This window comes from Dinoponera quadriceps, unplaced genomic scaffold (assembly GCF_001313825.1).
Source record: "Dinoponera quadriceps isolate SergipeBrazil2010 unplaced genomic scaffold, ASM131382v1 scaffold1872, whole genome shotgun sequence".
Taxonomy (NCBI): Eukaryota; Metazoa; Arthropoda; class Insecta; order Hymenoptera; family Formicidae; genus Dinoponera; species Dinoponera quadriceps.
Window position 1 is genome coordinate 133,352 of NW_014555944.1, and position 23,955 is coordinate 157,306.

Sequence of the window (23,955 nt, forward strand, 5' to 3'; positions counted from 1 at the left end):
GTGTCTCTCGCTCTCTTTCTCTCGCGCTTACTACTTCTACCACTACCGAACGTTTCTGTTCATTTTTCACCGATCCCACCGATACTCACGATAGGTGTCTTCCTCGTCCACGCTGACGCCCTTTAGGCCCTCCCGCCGCTTTGTCTCTTCCTTTCCGTTTCCGTTTCCGTTTCCGGAGAGGACGTTTCTGCCGCAAGTTTCCGCAGCCAGAAGCAGCCCGACCATCACCCACGTGATCATTCCTTACATCTCTGGAACGACAGAAATGGGGTCGCGCGTTACGTAAGTGGCCTCGAAAGGACATTGGCGAACGCCAATTACTCGGAGGGATGGAGAAGCCAGAGAGAGTGCAGGAGAAAAGCGCCCGACGCGAATTTTAATTTCGATCGATCGCGTCGTGCGGGTTACCGCGTCCCACGAGATAAAGGGATAGAAAGAGAGAGAGAGAGAGAAGTGGTAAAAAGTGGCTTACGCTCGTATTCTCACTGCGCGTTCGCCGTGAAATGTAGCTGTCTGATCCCTCTCTAGCGCGCTGACATTGAACATGATCTTCATATCGGACAAATAAAACTGGGAGTTGGACGGCCGGGTCTAGCGCACAGTAGGAAAGAATATCAGTTCACCGCGAGAACCACGCCTGCTCCGCCGAAAGTCTCGGAAATGACGGAGATTTTGCAAAAGTCGCCGTTGCATTGATTTTTTAAATTTCCGTTCGTCGTAATCTCCCGCACGTCGTTTCTCCCTTAAATATCAGGGCGTCGCCTTAAACGCGCACCGAGTGAGAATCGCGGGTATCGTGAAAATCGAAGATACTCGACAGTCTCGATGGGCTTGATATCCGGATCAGGAATTGCGGAAGGAGCGGGACGTTTCGCCGACAACGAACGCTGATTTAAATCGTCGTCAGACAAGAACGACGCGTCTCGTCGACAGCAGGGATCGGTCGCGTACGTGTCGTCCGACGGATAGTCTGTCTCGAGCGGATGTACCGGTACCAGGACGTCGATCAGAGCCTGATTCTAGGGCACGGGCGACCTATCGCCGACGTCAGTTCCGTGCGTCGTATTAGGGTCTCGACGAGTCAATGGATCGAACGTTGGACCTTTCGGGGTAGATAAGGTCGTGTCGTGGCCTCCCCCGAGGGCCGAGTCCGCAAGAAACGCTCTCGCGATGACAGGCACCCTCTAATCGAAGTAATTAATTCCGAACTGCGTGATCTCTCGAGAGAGGTCCGACAGCCACTTTTCAATTTCAACGTAATACGCAAACTTCGCTGAGCTCCCTTATTATTTTTCGTCATCTCGATATAAATGAGTTTCTATAATGAAGTCTTTAGAGAGTTCATTGCTACATAATAGACGCAGAGTCTATCGTTTTGTTTTCACGTCGAGCTTGGAACGAAGATAGTAGAGGAAGATACAATTTTACCGTTCAACTAGTTGCAATAATAAAACGAATCTTTCTCTCTGTTTCTCTCTCTCTCTCTCTCTCTCTCTTTATTCACTTATACTAATAATAGAGCAAATCTCTCTCTCAGAGATAGGTATGAAGATTAAACAGACGCTCGAGTGGAGCCGCTAAGAAGCGCATTATGGCTTTTTGTCGATAGAAACTTGAGGTGTGATAGTAATTGCATTTCGCAAGAAAGATCGCCGAAACTCCTACAGGGTATAATCATTGCTAATTTATACCGGCTTAAATTTGATCGGTTTACGCTTGTATTTAAATTCATTCTCGTAATAGGGCTTACGTCTCACGCTCTCTTGGCTCGCTGATGTCTTTATATCCTTGCTGCTTCCACTCCTGAATACTCTGGAGTTTGAACTCTCTTAACGGACTTGTTAATTATACACTTACTAACTTTGCTTTTATCCGCGCTCCACTTATTCGTGAAGTTTGGCGCTCAGCGATGTATATAATGCACTGTATTTTTCTTCCTCCTCCGTTTCGCGACATTGCGGAGGAATATAACTTTGTGGCAAAATGACGTTTTTTATGTGCATCGTTTCAGGAGGCCGCCCAGTTTATTCCTTAGCGTCCCTTCGCTCGGTTTTAATTAGTTCCAGTGGTCGATGGAAAATTTTCCCAAAACGCACAAAGTAAACTTCGTAAAATATGCAATACCTTTGATGCGATTCAATCTTGATAAGTAGCGCGTTTTAATTAGCAATCATAAACTTTTCAACAATTCGTTTGCATTGAGTAGTAGAATAATGGGGTTTATATTTGATATGCGTTTAATGGTGCATAATTTCAAATCCCGCTGCTCAACTCCTGCCGTTCGTTCGGCGGTGCTGAAGTTTAATTATTCAGAGCATGTGAAAGTGACGGATTTCGCGGAAACCTTTGAAGTCACCGTTCGGATGCGTCTTCGCAAATATATATGTAAACGCATCGGTCGGCGTATTTCTGCGCGCATCGTTTTGGATCCTTGCATAACTCTACGCCGCTTATGCAAAATAACCGTGCATCAAGATAAGAAAACCATTTTATGTAAAATAGCTGGCGCGGAAATATGTGTCACGAAACACCTGTCGCACGTAAAACTTTTTCGCGAACTTGGCACACCACCGGGTGACGAAGTCTCCCCATTTATTGGTCGCGTCTGACATTCCGAATCTATCCTCTCTTGCATCGACATATAGCGGTATTGTTCCGTCTGATATATTGACCGTGTTTTTACGCCTGGGTGGCACACTTTATGCAAAAACGAATATTGTTCGGGATTAAAATAATTAGCGCTCACGAAATGGATTGCCTATTGAGTTTCTATCGATCAAAATTCTGATTATCACGCGCCAATAATTTCAGCTACGTCCGTAAACGGGATGTTGATCGAGCGGCTATATATATATATCGTCGTGCGCTATGCATGTCTGGCTTTTGATCGAGTATAAACGCATTTGGCGTATCGGATTACGAAGGACGCCCTATCAATGCTAGGAAACGCAGCTTCCGTTTTGCGCGCAGTTCCGAACCCGCTTAAAACTTGTAACGCCGCGCATTATAATCCGGCTACTCATCGGGGAATAAATAAATCGAAGGCGGGAATAAATAAAAGGGATTGTGTTAATCCCATTACACAGTTACGCCCATTGACTCCCGCCGCCCTATCGGACAAATTCCCACTGTATTTTCATCCCGCATTTAATTACCGTGGAAATCAATTAAAATAGATCAATTGGCGAAATTATCGATGACGTTTCATCTTGTACAAAAGCTATCGAATACTTTTTACGCAAAAACAAATGCCAATTTAATTCCGCATCAATCATGGTGGCTCCCATGCCCTCCATCTTTGTGATTAGTTTAAAGGGGAACTACCTTCCAAGAAATAAATTTTCGAATTATTTCCGAAACTTCAATCAAAAGTTATGAATTATGTAGTAATAATATGAATCGAAAAATATAATATGTATAATATATATAATATCGATATGCAATTTTAACAATGATTAAAAAATATACTTGTATATATATATATATATATATATNGAGGTAGACAGAAAAAATTTGTAATCAAATTTTGAATTTTAAATTTTTATTGCGAAAACCAAATATTATATTCAAATAGGATCCCGATTTCTAGTTTCCCAATTTCCAATCGCATGTTTTTTTATTTTAAATATTTTTTTTTTACTTAAAATCCCTTGAATTTATAGAAACGATTTTGTAGATAATTTTTCGTTCTGAAAAATGTAAAAAAATTAAGTATAGGAAATATGAATGAAATAATTTTCACTGAATATATTCAATTTTCAACAACATTATTTGTTAAGAAATTTTCTGTAACATATAGTTACAGAAATCGTTTTAATATTACAGGTAAATATATAATCGGCTGATAAAAAAATACAAAAATATATGAGTCGAATATAATAAACATAGTGTCCGAAAAGTGATTATCTTCTAGATATTTAGCTTTTCATTTAGCTAAGTCCTTTGCATAATTACACCCTACTAAAACAGATTTCATACATAATCGTATATACATAACTACGCATAACTACTGCCACCGCACTTCGCGTCGCTTGCGGGACTTCTTCGCTCCCGCCTTTGCGCGGCAGCGGACCCACCTCAGCTAGCTCAGTTTATTTCGCTAAAAGCGAGTCGAATCCCTTGCTATTCCTCGTGGTAGAGCGTCGTGGTTCTTAACATTCTTCCTCGATTCCGCGGACCCGTCGGGGAGGAGCCGAGAGAGATAATAAATGAGAGACCGGTTAACAATAAAATAACGACACTTTAACTCTATTGAACTCTAAGGCAGATCATGACTTAATCCTACAGATAATCGATCATACGGTGTGACACTGAAATAATACTCGTTAGTTAGCCTGTGTCCTTCACGGACAGGCAACTAAATTCCGTACCACGGGAGATTCCGTAACGCGATCAAAAGAGAGCGATATCTCGCCTGAGATGTTCCGCGAGACGCTTTCTGCGGCGGATCTGAGCCGCTCGACGGCAGCTCTAATACGCGCGTCGTATTAACGAAAAAGCTCCCGGCGTCGTTACGCGAATCTCACCGGGTTTTCCGTTGGGCGTTAGCCGGGTCTTTCCCGACAGTGGTTACTGTTTCCGGCCGATCACGTACAGTCCGATCTAGCTCTTCGCCAGAAGCAGTTTCCGCGAACAAACATACGAGCTCCTGACGCGGCTCAATATACAATCTCCAATGCAATCCCGACAATAATTCTACAACGACTGTGCGACCGGCGATTTGAAAAGGCGACCGAGTTTCCGTGATCCTTACGCTCGAGACGCTCTCGAGCACGGCCCTTGTCGGCCTGCGACGGGGTCCCTAAATCTCGTAAATCCGGGCGGCCCTACCTTCCGGGCGCCACGGACCTCCAACGAGTTCACTTCCCGGCACTCTGATCGCGCTTATGCCGTCGGGAAGCGACGGCAACCGACACGGAATTAATTCGCAACTCTACTTCTTTACTCGCGGCAGTACAAAGTTCTCGCTCACCCACTCGCCACCGGCAGCTCGCCTCTCCTCCTCGGGATATCGTCCTTTGGACACGGCAGCTTTGCTCGTTCGCTCGCTCGGACGTTTCGCTAGCTCGCCGTCTGGCCGCACAGTGTCGAGCAGTGCTCGTCACTTCGCCCAAGAGGCAGCCGCCGCAAGGATCACGCCGTTCGATGCGGCCTCCGATTGGTCCTGCCAGCTAGATTACGCGTATCAAGAGTGCTCGCGGGAATTCCGCGTCTGTTGTTGTTATCTCGACGCTTGTTTATCCTTGTTTTTCCTCGTGACGACATTCGACAACTGTTGAGCTCGCAGCCGTTCGAAAGGATTCCCCCCGGGGTCCTCCTTCGCGTAATCTGCGACCAGGTCACGGGGTCTTGCGCCTTTCTTAGCGCAAGGTGGCCATCCCCGCTGTTCGTTACCAGCCGTCCGTTCGGGAAAGGCAGATCTCCTTTCGCGTGTTGCCCTAACCGCACCTTCCGAGTCCTTGCTCTCTTACGTCCTTGGCTCCTCCCGGCAGCTCCGTTTCCTGTCTGCTTCCTCTCCTCCGGTGTTCTGGTTCGGGGGGTTCTTACACTCAAAAAAATATATATAATAACTGCGGGTCATGTCTCGTGCGCAAACGGCGTACGAAACCAAAAATCTGTAAACTCGGTCGCCTTCTCCCACGAGAAGGCGCGAACCTTCGGCTCCTCCTCGGCCAGGCTACGGCCTGAGTGACGAGCGAAAATTTGCATCGTTACAGTACTAAATTACTATGAAGTTTGCCCATTCATAATTATTTAGTACTATTCATATATAATTATGTATTTAACGTTTTTTAACGGGATATCTGTAATTTTCTTTGAAAAGTTAAACATTAATTACGTTCTTTGGTACTAAAATCAAGAGATACTGAAAGTAGAATTAACTACTTTCGCTCCCCAGATATTCATATTACAAAGAATTTAGAGTGCCGGCGATTTACACGGAATAAGATCGATCTTTATATGATCCTTAAATTTAAGAAGAACAATTTTACGTTAATCGGATGCGCGAAAATTTTACCTTCCCAATAGTCTTTGTTTAAAGTCGCTACGGTTACTAGAAACGAAGATATCGACAATCGTATTGAGCGGCACGCTCTCGATCACTTCAGCATTACATAGCGTCGGACTCACCCTGGCCGCGACGGCAGCAATGGTGGTGGAACCTGCTGAGTACCGTTAAACGTGGGTGAGTGCGACGTCGCATTCCATAGTCACATTCCCCGCCGAATTTCTAGGAAATCTGTCTATGGTATGCGTACTTCTTTCCGAGGACGCGGCCTTGCCCCCACCATTACTGTGTTATATAAACACAACTGATGGCCACGAGATTGCTCGAACATGTTGTCGCTGGCCCACTGAAGTATTGGTTATAGAGGGCGCCATAGTTCGTTAAGAGCGAGCATATTGAAAATTCAAAGGCTTATAATTTCCAAACGAGTCAACGTAGAGACTCGAAATAAAAAGTAAATTCGGTTATAACCTACCATTTTAATAGTATTATTAACTATTTTATCTATTTTAATATTTTAATTATCTATTATATTAATATTTTATTAATTATTTATTGTTTTATTGTCGATTCAAAGGAACGACTGCAGCCAAATATCGCGATGGCTATAAATCCGGAAACTTTACACGCGACGCATCCTCTCTCTCACGATAAAAACGTTTCGTACATGCTCATAAAATGCACGCTATCTTTGCATTTAAATATGAGTACGGAGGCATTTTGAATTAACTTCAGGATTTTAAAAGGGCGAGAACTATTGTGTGTGCGAGAAATGATGGAAATGATGAATTCACGATCCTCTGGTAACGCGACAACTTCGAATGTATAATAAATGAGTCTGGAAAATGCTACACTGAAAATGTAAATGAAAGTAATAAGTGTCTAGATCATTTGTAAAGTTAATAATTTGAACTTTTCGAGATACCAGATATTTTACATGTGTAATCGCTATACGAAAAACTTGGCTTAAAGGAGCGCTGCGTCTCAAGTCGAAATTTTAGTTTTATATTAGCTCTATAATTTTTTTCCGTTTAACTTGAAGGACTTGAAGGAATAAAGTAAACATTAAGTTATTATTATTACATTAAGTATTATCCTGCCTTAAAATGCTATAAACAAATCCATAGTAATGGATAAGTAAAACTATACGTTTTATCAGTTTTTAATCAAAAAGTTACATATTTTTTTCCCTCTTTTGTTACTGATGTTATTTTTTATATTACTGATGTAAATTTTTATAGGGTTGGAGATTTAAAAAGATAAGAAAGAAAAAGCCGTGTGGACAAAAATAGTTATGTATCCATGAATATTGAGCACTGATAGATATTTAAATTTGTATTCGATACAATAACAATAATCTATTAAATAGAAAACAAAGCATTGACGGATTTAAGATGAGATTTACTGCACAAGGAACATATTAGACACATAAATCAGCATTTGCGAGGCTTATATTACATTTTAAGGTATTTCGCATACGAAATAATATATACAGATTGACAAATAACCTAAGATTAACCTAAGATCATGTCAAATAATGACTACGTACGTGGGACTAAATTTCGATTAGGTTATTTCCATAATCTTAGTAAGTTCGCCGAACTTTTGTTGAAATCGTAAACACCATATATAATTGATGATTTCCTATTTTTGAAAGTATATAATGTATCGCTGCTCGGACTCGATGTCCTGAGTCGTATGTCCTGACTATCTGACCCAAATAGTCCTATACGGCACTGACTCTCTACGTACAGTTCGATCGGAGAATCGCGTGTTAATTAACGCGATGTCGACAAGAGCCCGATTAAATATTATATGAGACGACGAAATATTTCAATCACGCGATGGGAATTGCAACTAACGTACCGGCATACATATTTTGCAGGAGTTGAGTCACTCGTCGGCTAGAAACGTAAATACTCGGTCACGAAAAAAATAAGGAAAGCGCGAGAGTATCGAAACAATAGGCAAAAAATACATTATCTCCCGCCAATCGCCAACTGTCGTCGCTCACCTCTACGATCGGCCACTTGATTACAACAAACAACACTTTCGAAACTTAGACCTCCAAGGTGGTAAAACGCGCCTTTTTACACCATATACTTTTCCGAGTGTTTTCACTATGTGTCTTGCCGGCAGGTATATCGCGCACATCGTGTATGATAGTTCTCGATCATTCCTAACGATAAGAATGTCCCGTTGATTTTTGAACTATTTGTCAGACCTTTCGTCAGCATCGCTTTACCTAATGCCTGTTTCTCCAATCGAATATCGTATTCACATGAGTGTTAGTGTCAGTATCAGTGCTACGTATGAATATTCTAAGTGTTACGACGGTGCAGCCGAAATCCAGAATGCTAAATCGAAAAGTTAAAACATAGAACTCAGGACACGGAAACACGGCCAGTGATACAAATTATATATTTCTAGGTGCGTGAAATCATGAACCGTTTGAGCGCTGAAAGTCGATATATCGATCTTTTAATACATAAAATTTTTTCCATCATACTATTTTTTCATACTTTCAGTACAAATTAGGATCGGCAAGTTTAAGCCATATAAAAAAAAAATTCAGCACTCAAATGGTTAATTATACATGATTTGAGTAAATATTTGACATATTCTGATTTGAGTAAATATTTGACAACTTTACTGAAAATAAAAAGATAGTCGAGTCAAAATTTAAGCCAATGTTCGTAAATCAATCGTATAATAAAAGGCTTCTCATATTACAGTTATATAACATACAAAGGATTAAAAAAAATTTGGCTTCTAACGTTTCTTGTAAGTTATATAATCAATATTCATAGTCTGTCATCAATTGACAAATAATTAGAGCTTCATAAATCTCTGATTATTCGTAAATCTGTTTAATTGTGATTATTTCATGTATACAATACGATATATGCAAACAATAAGAAATGTTGATTCGAATAGCTGAACAAAGCGGTTTACAAATATTTGTAATTAATTATACACTCTCGATTAAATTTCGTGCACGTAAATAATTTACAGCTGTAAATATCGATCTTAGAATCTAATATGAATTTCACAAATGCTGATTTGTATGTCTAATAATTCACTTTGAGCCGCGAATCCCATCTTGAATCTGCAAACATCTTCTTTTCACTTGTGTTTAGCGTTCTTATTATTGCACCGAAAGAAAAAGATAATAACATAACATTGCGAATAAAACAATTCGTTTTATTCTTTCATATTAATTATTTAATATTTGTTTACTTCATACGCCCTATCTACAGTTGAGTAAGCTACATTAATTAATTTAACACTTATTGAAATTAAGAATAAATATATGTGGATATTAAGATAATCGAATATCAAATAATTCCGAGATAAGTCTTCCATTAAGTTTCAACGTGGGGAAAACATGATGCTACAGATGTTTACTAACCGAGTAAGTAAACATTTGTGTAGCATCAAAGATAAACAATAATTCTATATAATGTTGTATCTCGAGAGATTCTCTGTTTATCCTACAAATTCAACAAAATTTGAAGAGTTAATATACTTCCAACATTTCGATTTCGATTTGGGGCGTTTCAAGGGGGATTAATTGCGGACTTGAATCGTACGAAGATTTGTTTTTCATTACAACTTTATTATAGCCGTGAGTTTTATTAGGCAGTTAAATTTTTAAGCTTGAAATATTCCTTGAAATATTCGGTATTCACACGCGACATAGATATTTCTCGTGCAAAATAATCGTAAAATAATCGGAAGCTTTGTAGTAGTCGTTAATAAACAATCGTGAGTGAAGTTTTGCGCGCAAGAAGCGCGTAGAATTGGCGCCGGGCTAAAATGTAATTACCGCGCCGATAATGCAAGAACGGCATTTAAATTATTCGCCGATTAAGCGTGACAGCCAAAGCGGCTTGGACTCGATCGGATTTTCTGATTATCAATCCGGTCAAGTTATATATTCGCGCTTTCTCCGTTAAATAGGATAATGCGCGGCCACATTTTCGGCGTGTTTTCTAAACATTCGTAGCAACGGATCCGGATAATTGTGAACTCACGAGCCGTCCGTCTAAAGTTACATACCGCAGCTGCGGATGTGGGCGGGTGAATAGATTCACGCTGCCCCATAAATGCGCCGGAAATTGAAGAAAAACAGGTAGATGGTAATCCCGTGTTAAATTTTGTACGCTTTTAACGTATTATGATAACATCAACGTTAGAGGTGTACGTTTCATGATAGGAGCGCCGAGCTCCCGGACGGTAGGTCCTCTTTAATCCGCGAGAGCACGTCGGAAAACCGAGCGAATTTCCACATGTAGTTTCAGCTACGTCCGAACGTAGAGTCCTTGACACATTTGACAATAGCGGATGAGACTCGGCGTACGATAACAGGCGTGCCGGCCGATACTGCGTATCCGTCGATTCGCGCCCCGTCAATCTTTATCATTTCACAGCGAGTTTTATGTACGTCGTATCTGTTTAGGACGGCGGTCACGCTCGATGATTTCAAGCGGACTCTTTCTGGACAGGCTGCGGCGCGCATCAGCAAAGGACAAAGGGTAAGTCACAAAGCATGTTTGCATACTCGCAGAGTGAATCTCGCACCAGCGCGTCGCCGCCAAGTCGTCAAAGCGATTTGCCATCCATTGTTTATCCGTACGGCCGGCTTCCTCGGCCCTCCGAGAAAGCGACCGACGTTGCAATCCGGCCGACTTTTCGAGGGGACGTGGCGTTCCGGGTCAAGAGTCAGCCGGATTTCTCCTGTTATTTATTCGATGAGAGTTAGAGACGCTCCGGCGAGTTTCGTGGTAATCCTGACCGGCACGGACGGTGCGGGACGAAGGGTGAAACGAGGGTGGAACGAGGGTTAAAGCGCGCGCGAAAGGACCGCCGCTACGGCGCGGCGGCACGATAAACATAATATATTTTCCGTCCGGGAGATGTATGCTTACCGACCGGAGAAATATGCTTACTGCGCGAAAGCATACGAATTGTATAAATCGTCCCTTATGAAGGGGAAAACGAATTTTTCGTTTGCCTTCCCGCAGACCGGTCCCTCCCTCCTAAAAATTCAGCGCATTTTCTTCGCGGAGCGCCCCGGTTATTACATGACCGGGCGCGCTGATTTATCGATTTATCGATCACAAGTGGGAACCGGCTGGGCGCTCACGGCGTTAATTATCTCTGACGTTTCCGCGAGATCGCCAATTAGCCGGGAACAACGATTCTTCTCCGGACTTTTTCGCTAATTGGTGATTGCTCGCAGCACAAAAATGCAACGAACATCAAGTATCCGGGGTAATTTACCTAACGAGAGCCGCTTCTCCGCGAGATCTCGGCTGTACATTTGTTTCCTCCGTGTTGGCTCGTACGATATCGAGGAACCGCCGAGAATTCGCTTTTAATCCGACCTGAGAGACCGAAGACAGAACGGACGGGGCGCGGATGGTGAAGTTTAAAGTAAAAGCCGAAAGTGTGAGGTCGCGCTGGTAACGTGGAAATGTACGTACTAGATGGAAAGCGGCGTTTCACGGGCTGGAAAAGTACGTCGGCTGGCGGGTGAGGACGCGTTGCTTTATTAAATATGGACGCTCACGATCCGCACAGGGTTACCCAGTGGCACGGGCTCTCTTCGCACGCGTGTCCGCCTGTCTGTCCGTCCGTACGTTGTCAGTGTGCGCGAGAGGGTGAAACGTGACGGAACGTATCCTTCCTTCCTTCCGAATCCCGTAATTCGCACGGTGGAGAAATTTGTACCTCGCCTCCCTGGTTTTATCGTGTTTCTTACACGGCCACTCATCTCCGTAAGTGCTCGACGTTGGGTGCGCGGAGGTTCGAGGGGCCACGGGGGTGGATGTGAGCGAGAGGGTGTCGGAAGGTGAGGGAGGGGGCGTCCGGAGCGGGTCGATGATAAAGCTGCCACCCCTCCTCCTCCGTTCCTTCTCTTTCCCATGCGCTCTTGCCTTCGATTCTTGCCGGGGCCCGCGATAGTTTGGAAAGAAGCGCGAGTAACCGCTCGAGCAACTACAGCGAAATCACGTTACAACGAACTCTCCGTCGAACCTTAAAATTAAATTTGTCATACCTGATTTTCGTTATATCGAGTTTCCTCGATATCGTTACGGGACAGCAGCGGCACGGACTCAATCAAATCACGCAGTAAGAAAAATTTCGTCCCCTCGACGTTTCTTAAGCTCCCCAGCACGTTGGTGGTTTCGACGAGAACGGAGGAGCCATTTTATCGTTAGCGTAGCGTTTCCGACGATCTTTTTCCGCACTCCTTCATTACTCGCGAGTGGCCTCCAGGGAAAATGCTCGTTCTTTCGCGAGTCTATCCTAAACAGTTGCTCAAGAATTCGAAAGCGGAAGGCGCGCGCCCGGCAAAGCGCGTGTGCTGATTGCACGATGCGATCGCGGCTCGCGTACGAGGAAATGGAGCGCTGTAAATTGTGTGTGAACAGCAATTCAGCTCTAAAATGCCGGAAATGCAGTCGATTTATTTGTGAAAAATACTGGCGCATCGCTGCAATCTAACCTGACCTAACCTAACCCGCCTGTCCGGCGCGTTCACGTAACGCTAAGCGGGAATACTTCTCGCGCAAATGCCGCTAGTGAATTTATATAACGCCCGCCGCGCATCGCCTTTTAAACGAATTATTTTTTCAAATGACATATATAAACTGTGTACTCTCTTTCAACGTTAAACGATGGGTAGACGGTAAAAAACAGCGATTACGCCTTTCACCGAAGCATCGTAAGCTTTTACTGCGCTGTAAACTAAAGCCGTGATGAACTTTTTCGAGTTTGATGATGCGTATGTAGGAATTAACCGCGCAACGGAATTATCTCTCAACGCGAAAACACTCGGCTCTCGATAAATCGGAGTTCGCGAATTGGGATAAACGCCGGGAGAAATTAATTCCACATTCCTTTTCTATTACTTTCCGCGCGTCGCTTCTCCCTCTCACTGTGTCGTTCTTTTTTTCGCCGTTTCCCCCCGCAATCGCGAGAAGCGAAGAACGAAACGCGTTAAGAACTACAAACGAGACGTCGCGTCGGCTCTCAATGCTGTCGGCTCTCTGAACAGGACAAAAGGTGGTGGAATCAAAATGCTAAAGTGCTCGGTGGCCCGATCGGTCGATAACGCTTCCGTGGGAGAAATAAGTAAGCTCGCGGTAGAATAAATAACTCCGTTCCATTCGAACGGAGCGGCGAATGGAAACCTCCGCGGTGAAATCAATTCCATAATATATTTATATATCTAATAAACGCGCCGCTCCGGAATCACTTTTGCTAAAGTTACATAACGAACGGTTATGTAGAGCGAGCCGGTAATAAAATTCAGGTCGATCCTCGCGGCGGAGTCTGCGATAGCTCTGAAAGAACGAGGCGATAAATTATATTTTATGGCGAGAGTCAAATATAATGAATAAGGATGTATGTCGCGCGCGCGCGCGCGCAAGTTAATTTACTGCCGACAAGTGTTTCGAGGGTAGCTTTTCAACTGGCTCTCCGCATTTTTACGGGAACAACGGCCGAGCTGTCGTATCGCCAAAGCCGGTAATTATCGATCATGCTGCCGCGTTGTTTCACGTATGACGAAAGTACCCAAGTGGCCGACTCCCCGGTTCGGCCGTCCCTCTATTAGATTAGGGCCAGTTGCAAAAAGCGCGATCGCCGATGAAAGACTAACGGTCGCAATTATGAACTTGGGCTACTGTAAATTAAACGAAAAGCCCGGCACCGACAGGGCAAATATCTGTTACGCCGGAAGTAATTTACAGAGCGTACGGGAGCACCAACACGTCCACGGCAGCAGCGCTGGCAGTAGTTACTCTCGCGCAGCGCTTTACGCGTAACATCGTTACTATCATCATCGAGCTGGCAGCTCGCAATGCGATACTTACTACCGTATCATCGCGCCTCGACACAAAGTCGCGGCGAAACGACGATAATTATCGGAAAAAGTCCCGGATCGTTCTGGATTTGGCGAGAAAGGGACGTGTGGTAATGGCCGCGCTGGGCAACGCGTTTCTAGCGCGCGCTCGCCGGGATATCAGAGAAGGAGGCTACGCCGAAACCCACTTCCAGTTTAACGCGATTGTGCAAAATCAATTACCGCGGAGTTCGCGTAATATACGGCGGAAGTTTACCGCCGAAAGTGTCCTCCGGCCCGGCAGCATCGGCCGAACTTGTCGTTGCCCGGCTATCCCGGCCCTCTCGATCCTCGGGAACCCTTAACTCACGAAATTATAACCGACTCCTCTCGGTCAGATTCGGATCGCGCGCGCTGCGAAACAGTCGTGGACACGGTGGACAACGCGACTATCCGCGGCCGCGCTCGTCTCTATCGTTAATGCCCGGCGCACCCGCAAATTCCCTTTATTGCCGCACTTGCCCGATACGCCGAACGGAGGACACGGAAAGCGGGGGAGAGAGGCGGAACGATCCCGGCGGTCCGGTTTAAACGAGGTGTATAACCGAAACCGCCACCAATTTCTAGGCGGCCGGCTTCTAACGATTCGACTCTCTGCGTCTCCGCTTTCCACCCCCCCCCCCCCCCATCCATTCCCGTCGAGCCTCATCTCGTTCCGTTAATCCTAAAAATTGGATAAACGATAACGCCGCTGTGACCGCGCGGTTATCGAAAAAATAATGGAAACCTTCGCGCGGCGGATCTCTCGTTCGCGCCCGCCGGCGCCGCGTTCATCGGTTCGGTCGGGTCGTGTAACGCGAATGTAAAAGCTCGAACAAGAGGAGAGCTCGAAGCACAAAACGGCAGTAACGCCACCGAAGGGACGGTCCGCAATCCATTTCGTAATTTAATTACGAGGCCGTTACATATTCGCTTTCCCTTCGGCGGCTTTTTTTCGGGAGCCCGCGTATATCGCTAGAAGTGAGATCCCTTTTACCATCAAGATTTCAACTTTCACGGTGAATAAATTTATGGTGCCGTAAAATCAATGTCGCCGGTGGGTGGGAGGGGGAGAGGAGGAGAGGAAGAGAGGAAAAGGGTGATCTTTGTACGTCAGGCAGGATTAAAATTATCTGTCTGTTAAACGAACGCCCGCAACTGTTCGCACTTCGACATCGAACTCGCTGTTGCTTATAAAAAATTGGAGGCGTGCTATAGCAGAGGTATATGGACCATAATCCACTTCGGCATTTTATTACGAGCCCGTTACAACTCCGCTTTCACACTCACTCTCGGAATTCTTTCGCCAGAGTCCGATATATCACGCGGTGTATCGCATTTACATATAAAATTTGATATTTTTTCACTGTACGTTTCCTGCACTTTAATTAACGCCGGCTCTAAAGGGGACGCGTGCAGGATCTCCGTTTGTCAAACGCATCAAGTTATCGTTACTTTTGAGTCCGGCTTTTTTTTATCGTTTGCAAAGGATTCAAATTGTGTTACGTCAGAGCGATATTTGATTTGGAGATTTAATTATTGGGACGAGTTCGTATTCATATCCGCTATACACTTTTCTCTCTCTCTCTCTCTCTCCCTTTTACCTCCTCTTCCCTTTTTTACCCAATTTTCTCGAAATCTCGATGTATTGCGCGAAGAGACTATTTTTTTTTTTTTATAGACAAAACGTCCATTTTCCCAGCCAACTGGTTCGTACAGCAGTGACAACTACTGTGCTCGCGAGGAGACGTTATTTCCATATCAATATCACCGTTGTCCTGTCGAGTTAAAATCATTTGTTGAACAGACAGACTGAATCGTTGTCATTCGCGAATTTCCAATTGTCTCCTGCTCATAAAAGATTGGAAATGTTCTGTTCCAGCGGGACGTGTGGCAATCCATTTCGGAATTTAATTACGAGCCTGTTACGACTTTACTCGTTCACGGGCCTTTCCCGAATGCGCGACGCATTGTATCTGTTTTTTCAGGCAAGACCCGCATTTTCGTTGGCAATTGAGTTACACGGTGATAATAACGATATTCACACAAGAAAAAAAAATTGGATGAGACTTTTAATATCAATATCGCGTTTCTCGCAGAATAAAAAATTCTATTCCGCCGGACAAAGCAGCAACGGATTTTTTAATTCGCTCGCAATTCTAACATTTACACGGCCCACAGAGACGATTAAATATCATCCTTCAACAGGACAGACGGATTGATCCATTATGTAATTTAATTACGAGTTACCGGTTCGCTGTAAAGGGCTTTTGTTTGTAACGCGATGAAACCGGTATAAATAAATGAGCCAAGTTTCTCGTATTATTGCGCCGCACGCGACACGGCGGGCATTGTTGCCGGCCGAAATCTTTCATCGCTCGTCGTCTGCTTCGCGTACACGTCCGTCGTCTTGAAATATCGCTATTCTTCCTTTGTCACTTTTCTGTTACTTATAAAGGATTGAAAATACCGTTCCGTGGTCGCGCGCGGCCGCGGCGGCGGCGCCGCTAAAGCCGAGGGAAATTTATCGCGACTACAAGTCGCCGCGGCACGGCCATCCCCGCCAGTGCCAGGAGTGTTACTTTATTTCACCCTCGCAACCCGCCGTTGCTGCCCACGTGTGTGGGTCCCGTTGCCGCACACACGTGTGGTAGCCGAACGTCGCGGCCACGGAGTCCCATAAATTCGCCCGCGGGATTTCGCCTGGCCCGGGGAAACGGGCTCCTTTTGCCGGTGGTAGCCTTAGCGAAATTATGTTATTTGATTTCGAGGACTGATAGCCGACCGGGGAGATCGGCCGCACCGGCCGGAAGTCGATGAAGTAAATTAAGCGGGCGGCAAGAAGAGGGCTGAGCATTAAGCGCGGTTGTTTCGGGGAGTTCCCTCTGTCTTTCTTTCTCGTTCTGTCGCTCGCCTCCCGATAATCCTGTCGGGGGAAATGGGAAAGAAAAAGGACGAGCCCGGGGCCGATAATTCGAGCGCAGGAGTAGGTGGGCTTCGGGGAGGGCCGAGAACCGGTGGATCCAGGGAGAAGAGGACCCGCAGGAGAAGGCGACGCCGATATCATCTCGAGAGAGCGGTATCGCGCTCACCCGCGCTTTTAATTGATTGCGGAGATGGAGTCCCGCCCTTTCCCGCCGTCCCTCCGCTCCTGTATTTACGTAGAAGTCGAGGAAGCGAGGTGCAGATTGTTTCCTCGGTTTCGGAACTTCGTCGCTGTGCGAACTTGCCCCCGTGTAATTTTTCCCCGAGCGCGCGCACGCGCCTCGTTTTCTCGCGAAACTCCATTCTCCTTCGTGACTTTTATAATTATCGAGAATCTCGTTTACACGCGCGAAACTCTACGGGAGTCCTCGGGTGGACCGGACGCTGGCGGGGGGAGGGATGGCGAGGGGGGAGGCGCGGATTTGTCTTTTGCGATTTATTTTCGAAGGATAAAACTTGCCGGCCGAACTTTCGAATAACTTACGGTCGTCCCCGATAAAATATGCTTCCCGGAGATGAAATATGCGCGTGGAAGTCCCACGACTCGCCCATCGGCGGAAGAACGTCCGGAACTTTTTTTATTTCCTTATGAGCTTGTTACGGGCGCTATGGTCCTGGCCGGACGTTGTCTACCGTCGACGTTGTCCTGCCAGATCTTCCTCCGTTCGCGTGGAGAAGAACGCGGAAAGTGAGAAGAAGCGAGCGAGCGAGCGAAAGGAGGCGGCAGGAGTCACGTTTTACGGGCGTGTCGGCAATTTCAGCATGGATGCGGAACCGCGAAAATGCATTCACAGGGTGCGCGCTACAAACGGCCGTGACGTGTACGCGACCGTCAAAGTACCGCGTTAGGAAAACGGGGTTGACGGGGCGAGCGACGGAGGGGAGGCGCGGCATGATTGCCTTTGACGCGAGCAATAAAGTAACGTTGTACGCCTCGCGGCGCGGTAACCCCTTTCTGCAACTCGCGCGTCTGGATCTCGTCACCACCTCCTCCTTCTCTGCGCGAGGGTGGAAACAGAGCTACGGTCTAACCGCGTCTGTGCACACGTTAATATAATGCACCGTACGAAGGCGCGCGCCTTACCGTGCCGAAAACATACGCGCGTACACACTCGCTTATATCCTCGTTCGCTCGCTCGCTCGTTTGCCATGCACGGTGCGCCAGCCGGCGGCAGACAAAGAAGAAAGAGCTAGTCCACCCTGAGGATAACTACCGGGATAATCCAGTGCGGTTGTAATTTTAGGACACCTTTTGCGAACTGATAATTAGGCGATAATCTCTTTCCGAGAGAACTTTCGCCACGGTCTGGTGGCCGCTTAATTGTGCGCTCTGCTATTTGTAACCCACGTTTCCGACCCTTCGCATCTTTGCAACTCGCCCGCTCTCTCTCTCTCTCTTCCCTTCCTTGCCTACTACCTCCACCAGCAGCGGCACCACCGCCACCCTCTTCCTCGTAGCCGCCATTCACGTCTCTAACCTTTGTTTCCACGCCCGGCGAGACTGTAGAATCCACGGAGTTATTGCTTCGCCGTTGCTTGAATAAATATTCCTAATTTCACATTTGTAACCGGGCGTCTTATGCAAAATGTTTCCAACTTTATGCATCTCCGGCTGAACGTTAAGGATATGTAACGGCGACTCTGAATTGTTAATTTTCCGTGCTTGCGAAACGGCCACGGGACGTATCCCACGACCCCCCGGCCGGCCGCAGGAGGAACACTTTTATCTTATGGCGTGGATTTTGCCCTCGTTCTTTTTCGCTCCGGGCACGTACAGGCCCGTGGAGAAGCGTAGTTACTCTACCCTTATATAAATGCTAATATAAATGCTGTATATCGCCCCTGGACGATGTATCTTTGGTAAAATTACAGGCGCCGCCGCGTAGAGCCTCATACGGAAAATGGTTCGCGGTGAATTTGCGTGCGGGGAATTTGTTGTTCACTCTCGATGATAAGTCGATGATACCGGGTAGAATCAAATTTTCATGCAACCTTTCCCGTACGACGGACGACATGCCTTGAAAAATGTCGCTTCGCTCCCCCGTCTTACGCTCGATACGTGCCGCTTCAACGAAGACGACGACGACAACGTTGATTCCGGGATGACGCTGAAAAATATGTTGACTCGCATCGCGGCCATGTGGAATTTGCCCTCGCCGCCTTCACCGTCTCTTTTTGCTCGTTCGCTTCTGCTCACGACACCTCTCTTCCGTCGGATCTCGCTCCGTTCGGATTTCGCTTCCGAACTACTCGCGCGCGCGCGCGGAATCTTGCCGGCGCCCATATAAATGCTAATGTTATACATCGCGGTATACGACTCGCCTCGGAGAAGTACTACAAATTTTGAGTCGGATGTAATCCATCTCGCGGTATTGCGAACAAGGTATGATCTGTGAAGATTGATCGGCCCGATCTCTTCCGGTTCCCATCTGGCTTTAATTAACGAGAAAAATTGAAGAATACGATCACACGGGACCGCAGCTCGGGGGAACGAGGGGGAATTTAGACAAACGAAAAATGGAAGGTGATATATATATATGTGTGTGTGTGTGTATGTGTCGGATGCAGTGTCGGAATTATTTCTCGAAAACATAGATAAACGTACGTAATGCGATCGAAGTTCCGCGGATGCGTCGGATTTTCCACAACACAAGCCGGTCGCTTTTCTAAATCGTGAAAAATGGGTCGGGCGAATCTCGAGGTCATACCCTTCAACTGTATCGACAACATACCGCCGACGTCTGCTCCAAACGTAATTTGAAAGTGAAATAGAAAAACTTTCCGCCGAGTTATAACGGAACAATTGGCGCGCCAAGCAATTAAATGCGTCCTGGTTCAAATTCATTGAATAAATTAAAACGGACTCATTTCAGGGACGATTAATATCCTCGAGCAGCAAACGCGACCGGATCTTCCTCTCTTGTTTTTATCACGAGAACGCGGATTTTTTCCGGGGGTTTTGGGGGTGAAAGCTATCGTTAAGCACGATCCACTGTGTACGCCGAGCCGCACGATTGGTCGTTTCGATGCCAACCGCGTGTTGGATTTCGCGCCAAATGTGCTGGCTTAGGCAACGTGCATGCATCCATTACCAGCCAGTGTGATCCCCATCGACGAGCTAGGCTTGAAAAATGACCAGCGATAAAATTCCTGGAACGTAAATCGGCGATGTAAAACAGAAAACGTAAAAAAAAAAAAGAGGACAGCGTACGTCAAGCGGCCGCTTCGATTAAAAAGTTCGTTGAAAATCCCTTCGCAAATTTTCCCCCTCGAAAGTTCCTTCCTGCCAGCTTCTCTCTCAGTGTATTTGGCATGTCGGATAGACGAGACGTATCGATCTCTCTATTTTTGATTCGGTTGAAAAGACTCGTCGAGGTCGAGCTATGGATCTTCGGGCGCCTCGAGCGGCCTTATTCTCTCGTAACGTTCCATTCCCTCCCCACGTAGGAAATTAATTCCATCTCCGAAATAAACGCGCTTGAGGCTAAAGTTACGCGGATATATCAAGGCGAACGTTTCCGTTCACAATGCAACTTGGCGTTACGCACTGCTACTTACTTGGAATATCCCAAATGCTGTGCCGAGGTGTTCATTTGTCCGCACGACCGTCGTCACGATCATTACTCTCCCCAGCTCCTCTCTCTCCCTCTCTCTCTTGCTCTCCCTACCACTTCTGCTACGAGCAATTTCTCTCCCAACCTCTCTCTCTCTCTCCCTTTCCTTCGTTCTGTCGCCTTCAGCCCCTTCTTCCTGGCAGCCTCTCTCCCTTTTCCGCAAAGTCCCCTTTTCGCCACAAACACCGTGTACTACCTGCTTTTAGCTATCGGGAGCAAAGAACCGCGTCGTACCAGTGGTCGCTTGCGCCAGTCATCGTCGTAGCTGCGTGCGTGTGTGAGTGCACGCGTGCGAGGCACGCGAGCGCGCGCGCACCTACGGCTCGCCGCGAATCTCCCGCGGTCGCATCCACGGGAAAATGGTACGGCTCTTCGAGCAGCGAGAGTAAACGAGCCGCGGGTTCGACCCACTTTGGGAAGCGCAGTTTCACGCGCTCGTCGTTCGGTGCTCCCTCGTCACGGCCGCTCGCTCGATCGATCGATGCCGATCTCCGTCGATCGGTGCGCCAGCGCGCGTACGATTAATCTCACACTCGGCTACGACTCGGCCGAGGAAGTCGCGCGCGCCGGTCGCGACGATTCCTCCCTGGTATCACCGCCGTTTCCGTACGTCATGTTCGAGGTCTCGGTGATGGTCGACAGTCAGCTAATGACGTGATGCGCGCAGACCCCGAGACCGATCACGACAACCCCTTCCCCGCAGCCAGACCGCGCTGCTGCGTGCCGCACTCGTGCCGCGCTCGTGCTACTGATCGGGCCATCTCGAGCGGAGGATCGAACTCGGACGCTGCTCGGGACACGGTAGGACCATGTGCCGCTCTGACGCAGAGCGGATGCTGTGCGTTCCGAAACACGTAGAAGGGCTGTGAGCGAGCGTGTTCGCTCCGTGTGTGCGTTCTCGAAGGCACCGCGTCGACGCGCGTCCCGGCTCCTCGGTCGGTGGCTGGGGGGCCACCCGCGGTCCAGGCTGCCACGCAGTACACTGAGCGGTGGTGCCGAGCGCCCGGGAGAACCCGCGGGAGCCCGTGGGCGAACGAAGCTCTCCGAAAATCTGCGAAGATCCTCGATTCGATACACTCGGGGTCGCGCCACCAGTGTGCCGAAGGACACGATGGACCACCGGGACTACCTGTCGGACCAGCGTCACCACCGTCGCGAGAGAGAGAGAGAGAGAGAGGAACAAGAAATCTCCTTCGCCGTCCTCTCCGATGGACTCGTTCGCTTTCTTCGCGCCGATTAAATCGCGCGAGCGTCCGTCTTCTTATGCCCTCCGACTCTTAACACCTTTCCTTCTCCCTTTCTCTCTTTCTTTCTTTCGTCCGTGTTCTTCCCTTTCGCTCTCTCGACGAGCGCAACAGGATCGCCCGCCGTGTATCGCGAAAAACGGAGGGTCGTTTCGACGTTGCTCGGTTTATGAGCGAGAACGTAGCAAATTGACGATCCCTCTAAACTCGAATTCGCGGGGATTACATCGGCTGCCGCCGTCGTAACACCACGGTCACGGGGCGTTAAGCTCGCATTGAAACAGCGGGCCATCGATTTTGGATTATAGATGTTACACGGCGAATACTTCGCGACGGCGAGCGCTACCGAAAAAAGCTCGTTCGCGGAAGGAGCGCCGCTCGTAAATGATAAAATATTTTCATAAGCCGTGCTCAACAACCGTGCGCGCCGATTCGCTGTGCAGCGAGTCGCGCGCCTGTATTTATCAGCCGCGTTATGCTATTTATCATACCAGTGTGTGCGACACACTTATATACAGCGTTATCCGTCCCGTTGCACATCAGATTACCCCGCGTCTTCTCTCGATATCCCGTACTCGATGCTGCGTTTGGCGTCAATACAGGAATACTGTTGTCTCACATAAATATGATCGTGACGTGTCCTACGTGGTTCAATCTCGTTCTTTATGTTGCCCGCGTAAATATTATCGAGCTATTCCGTGCGCGTATTTTCTTTACATTTGCGTCAAAATTGCTTGAGGACTCCGGAGCACTATCAGTTGCTTATTTCTTCTCTTTACGGTCTCTCCCTTTGTCTCTCTCTCTCTCTCTCTCCCTCCAACGATACAAAGGGCAATACGTCTGCATGGGGTTAGGTTACAGTATTAAGTTCAACGGCTACGACTGTATTCGTATACCACGATTCCTTTATTTTCCCGACTTCGATCTCTCCCGTCGCTGTCTCCGACGTGGACCCAATCTTTTCGTCGGTTTTATCGATCGGCACGGCGACTTCCAGCAATTTCAGTGGCAATGGAGGAAGGGTCGTTGTCACGGAATACAATCTGGAAATATAGATTTGGGATGCTGACTCGTGAAGTGGGCTTTCGACGGAGTGGCAGGCATTATCCGGAACGGGACGAATCGATCAGAAAATTGAACGAAACTGTCGCGCGATAAATGTTAAGAAGTTCACCCGCGCTCGATCGGAAATTCAGTGCCGGTGTATCAATCCGTTCTCTGATTTGCGAGAGCCATCGACTCTCTTTACTAATTCGCCGGTAGCTGCGTTAATCCCTAAGTACGTTAATCCGCAACTCGATTTCGCAATAATTTCTTTCGTTATCCGTGGGGCATAAATTTCTCGCGTTAATGCTGTACGCGTCCAGGGATTAATTCTTACGAATCGTATATCGGATAATATAATCGCTTCCTGCATGTTGAATTTAACGGCGTGAGATGTAAGGGCAGAGCCGGAGAAAGGGTTAGCTGCAATAAGAGATCCTCGAGGGTGGGTAATAAAATTCTTTTCGCCTACGCCTTGACAGTTTGTACTCAATAAAGAGGAATTCTTCTTGAAACCGGTGTAAATCTTCCCTGGAATTCGTTGAGGACGAAGGTATCTGAGATTTGTAAGAGAGGTCGACCGGGGTTAGGTGCCTGGCGAATCCTCCCCGCTCTGATTGGATTCCCTTAGGATATTCTTCGCAGCATGGTCTTTTCTAGCCGGTCGTTTCCGTGTTCTCCTAGAATCGAATGAAGTACTCGGCTCCAGCTATTTTGAGTCCACGTGATGAACCAGCCCGGACAGTACGTCTTTTATTCCGCATAATGAACCTTATTCCCGCGAATTCCGAAAATTAAATTGTTAAAGACACACTTTACCTCTTTTATTTCCCGCTAGGTGCACGATTGCTCGCCGTTCGCGGAGCGCTTTCCTAACGTAATTGCTGAAGCGAGATAACAATTTTTAACGGCGCACAGATGAACGCCGGTGCGGATATTTTCTCTCTTTACTTGTCTTATTTTAAAGGAGCACTTTCGGGAACGAAAATATTTGCAAGGAAAACGCGGGAAACGGAGACTCGTGAATTTTAAGGAACCCGAAGTAGAATTCAGGATAACATTTTTAGCCGATGTATCTTTGACATCGCCGGCGCAGGAAACACGGACGGTATTGATCGAGGGATCCAAATTTCTCGGGAGACGCAACACCATCCCCCCCCCCCC

General features: G+C 47.0%; 1 protein-coding gene across 2 annotated transcripts in view; it reads right to left on the minus strand.

Moving 5' to 3' along the window:
* The window catches only part of LOC106745976, a 25,916-nt gene extending 4,453 nt beyond the window's left edge, over positions 1 to 21,463 (minus strand). Inside the window, exons 1-2 of one of the 2 annotated variants that reach the window (XM_014622058.1) lie at positions 20,448 to 21,463; positions 90 to 251 (exon numbers count right to left, since the gene is read on the minus strand). In XM_014622058.1, coding sequence (XP_014477544.1) covers positions 90 to 240 — 151 coding nt within the window. In that variant the 5' untranslated portion in view covers positions 241 to 251; positions 20,448 to 21,463. Of the gene's footprint in view, positions 1 to 89; positions 252 to 4,972; positions 5,071 to 20,447 lie in introns of those variants that run through there. The other variant, XM_014622059.1, reaches the window with a different exon arrangement.
* Positions 21,464 to 23,955: the final 2,492 nt, after the last annotated feature.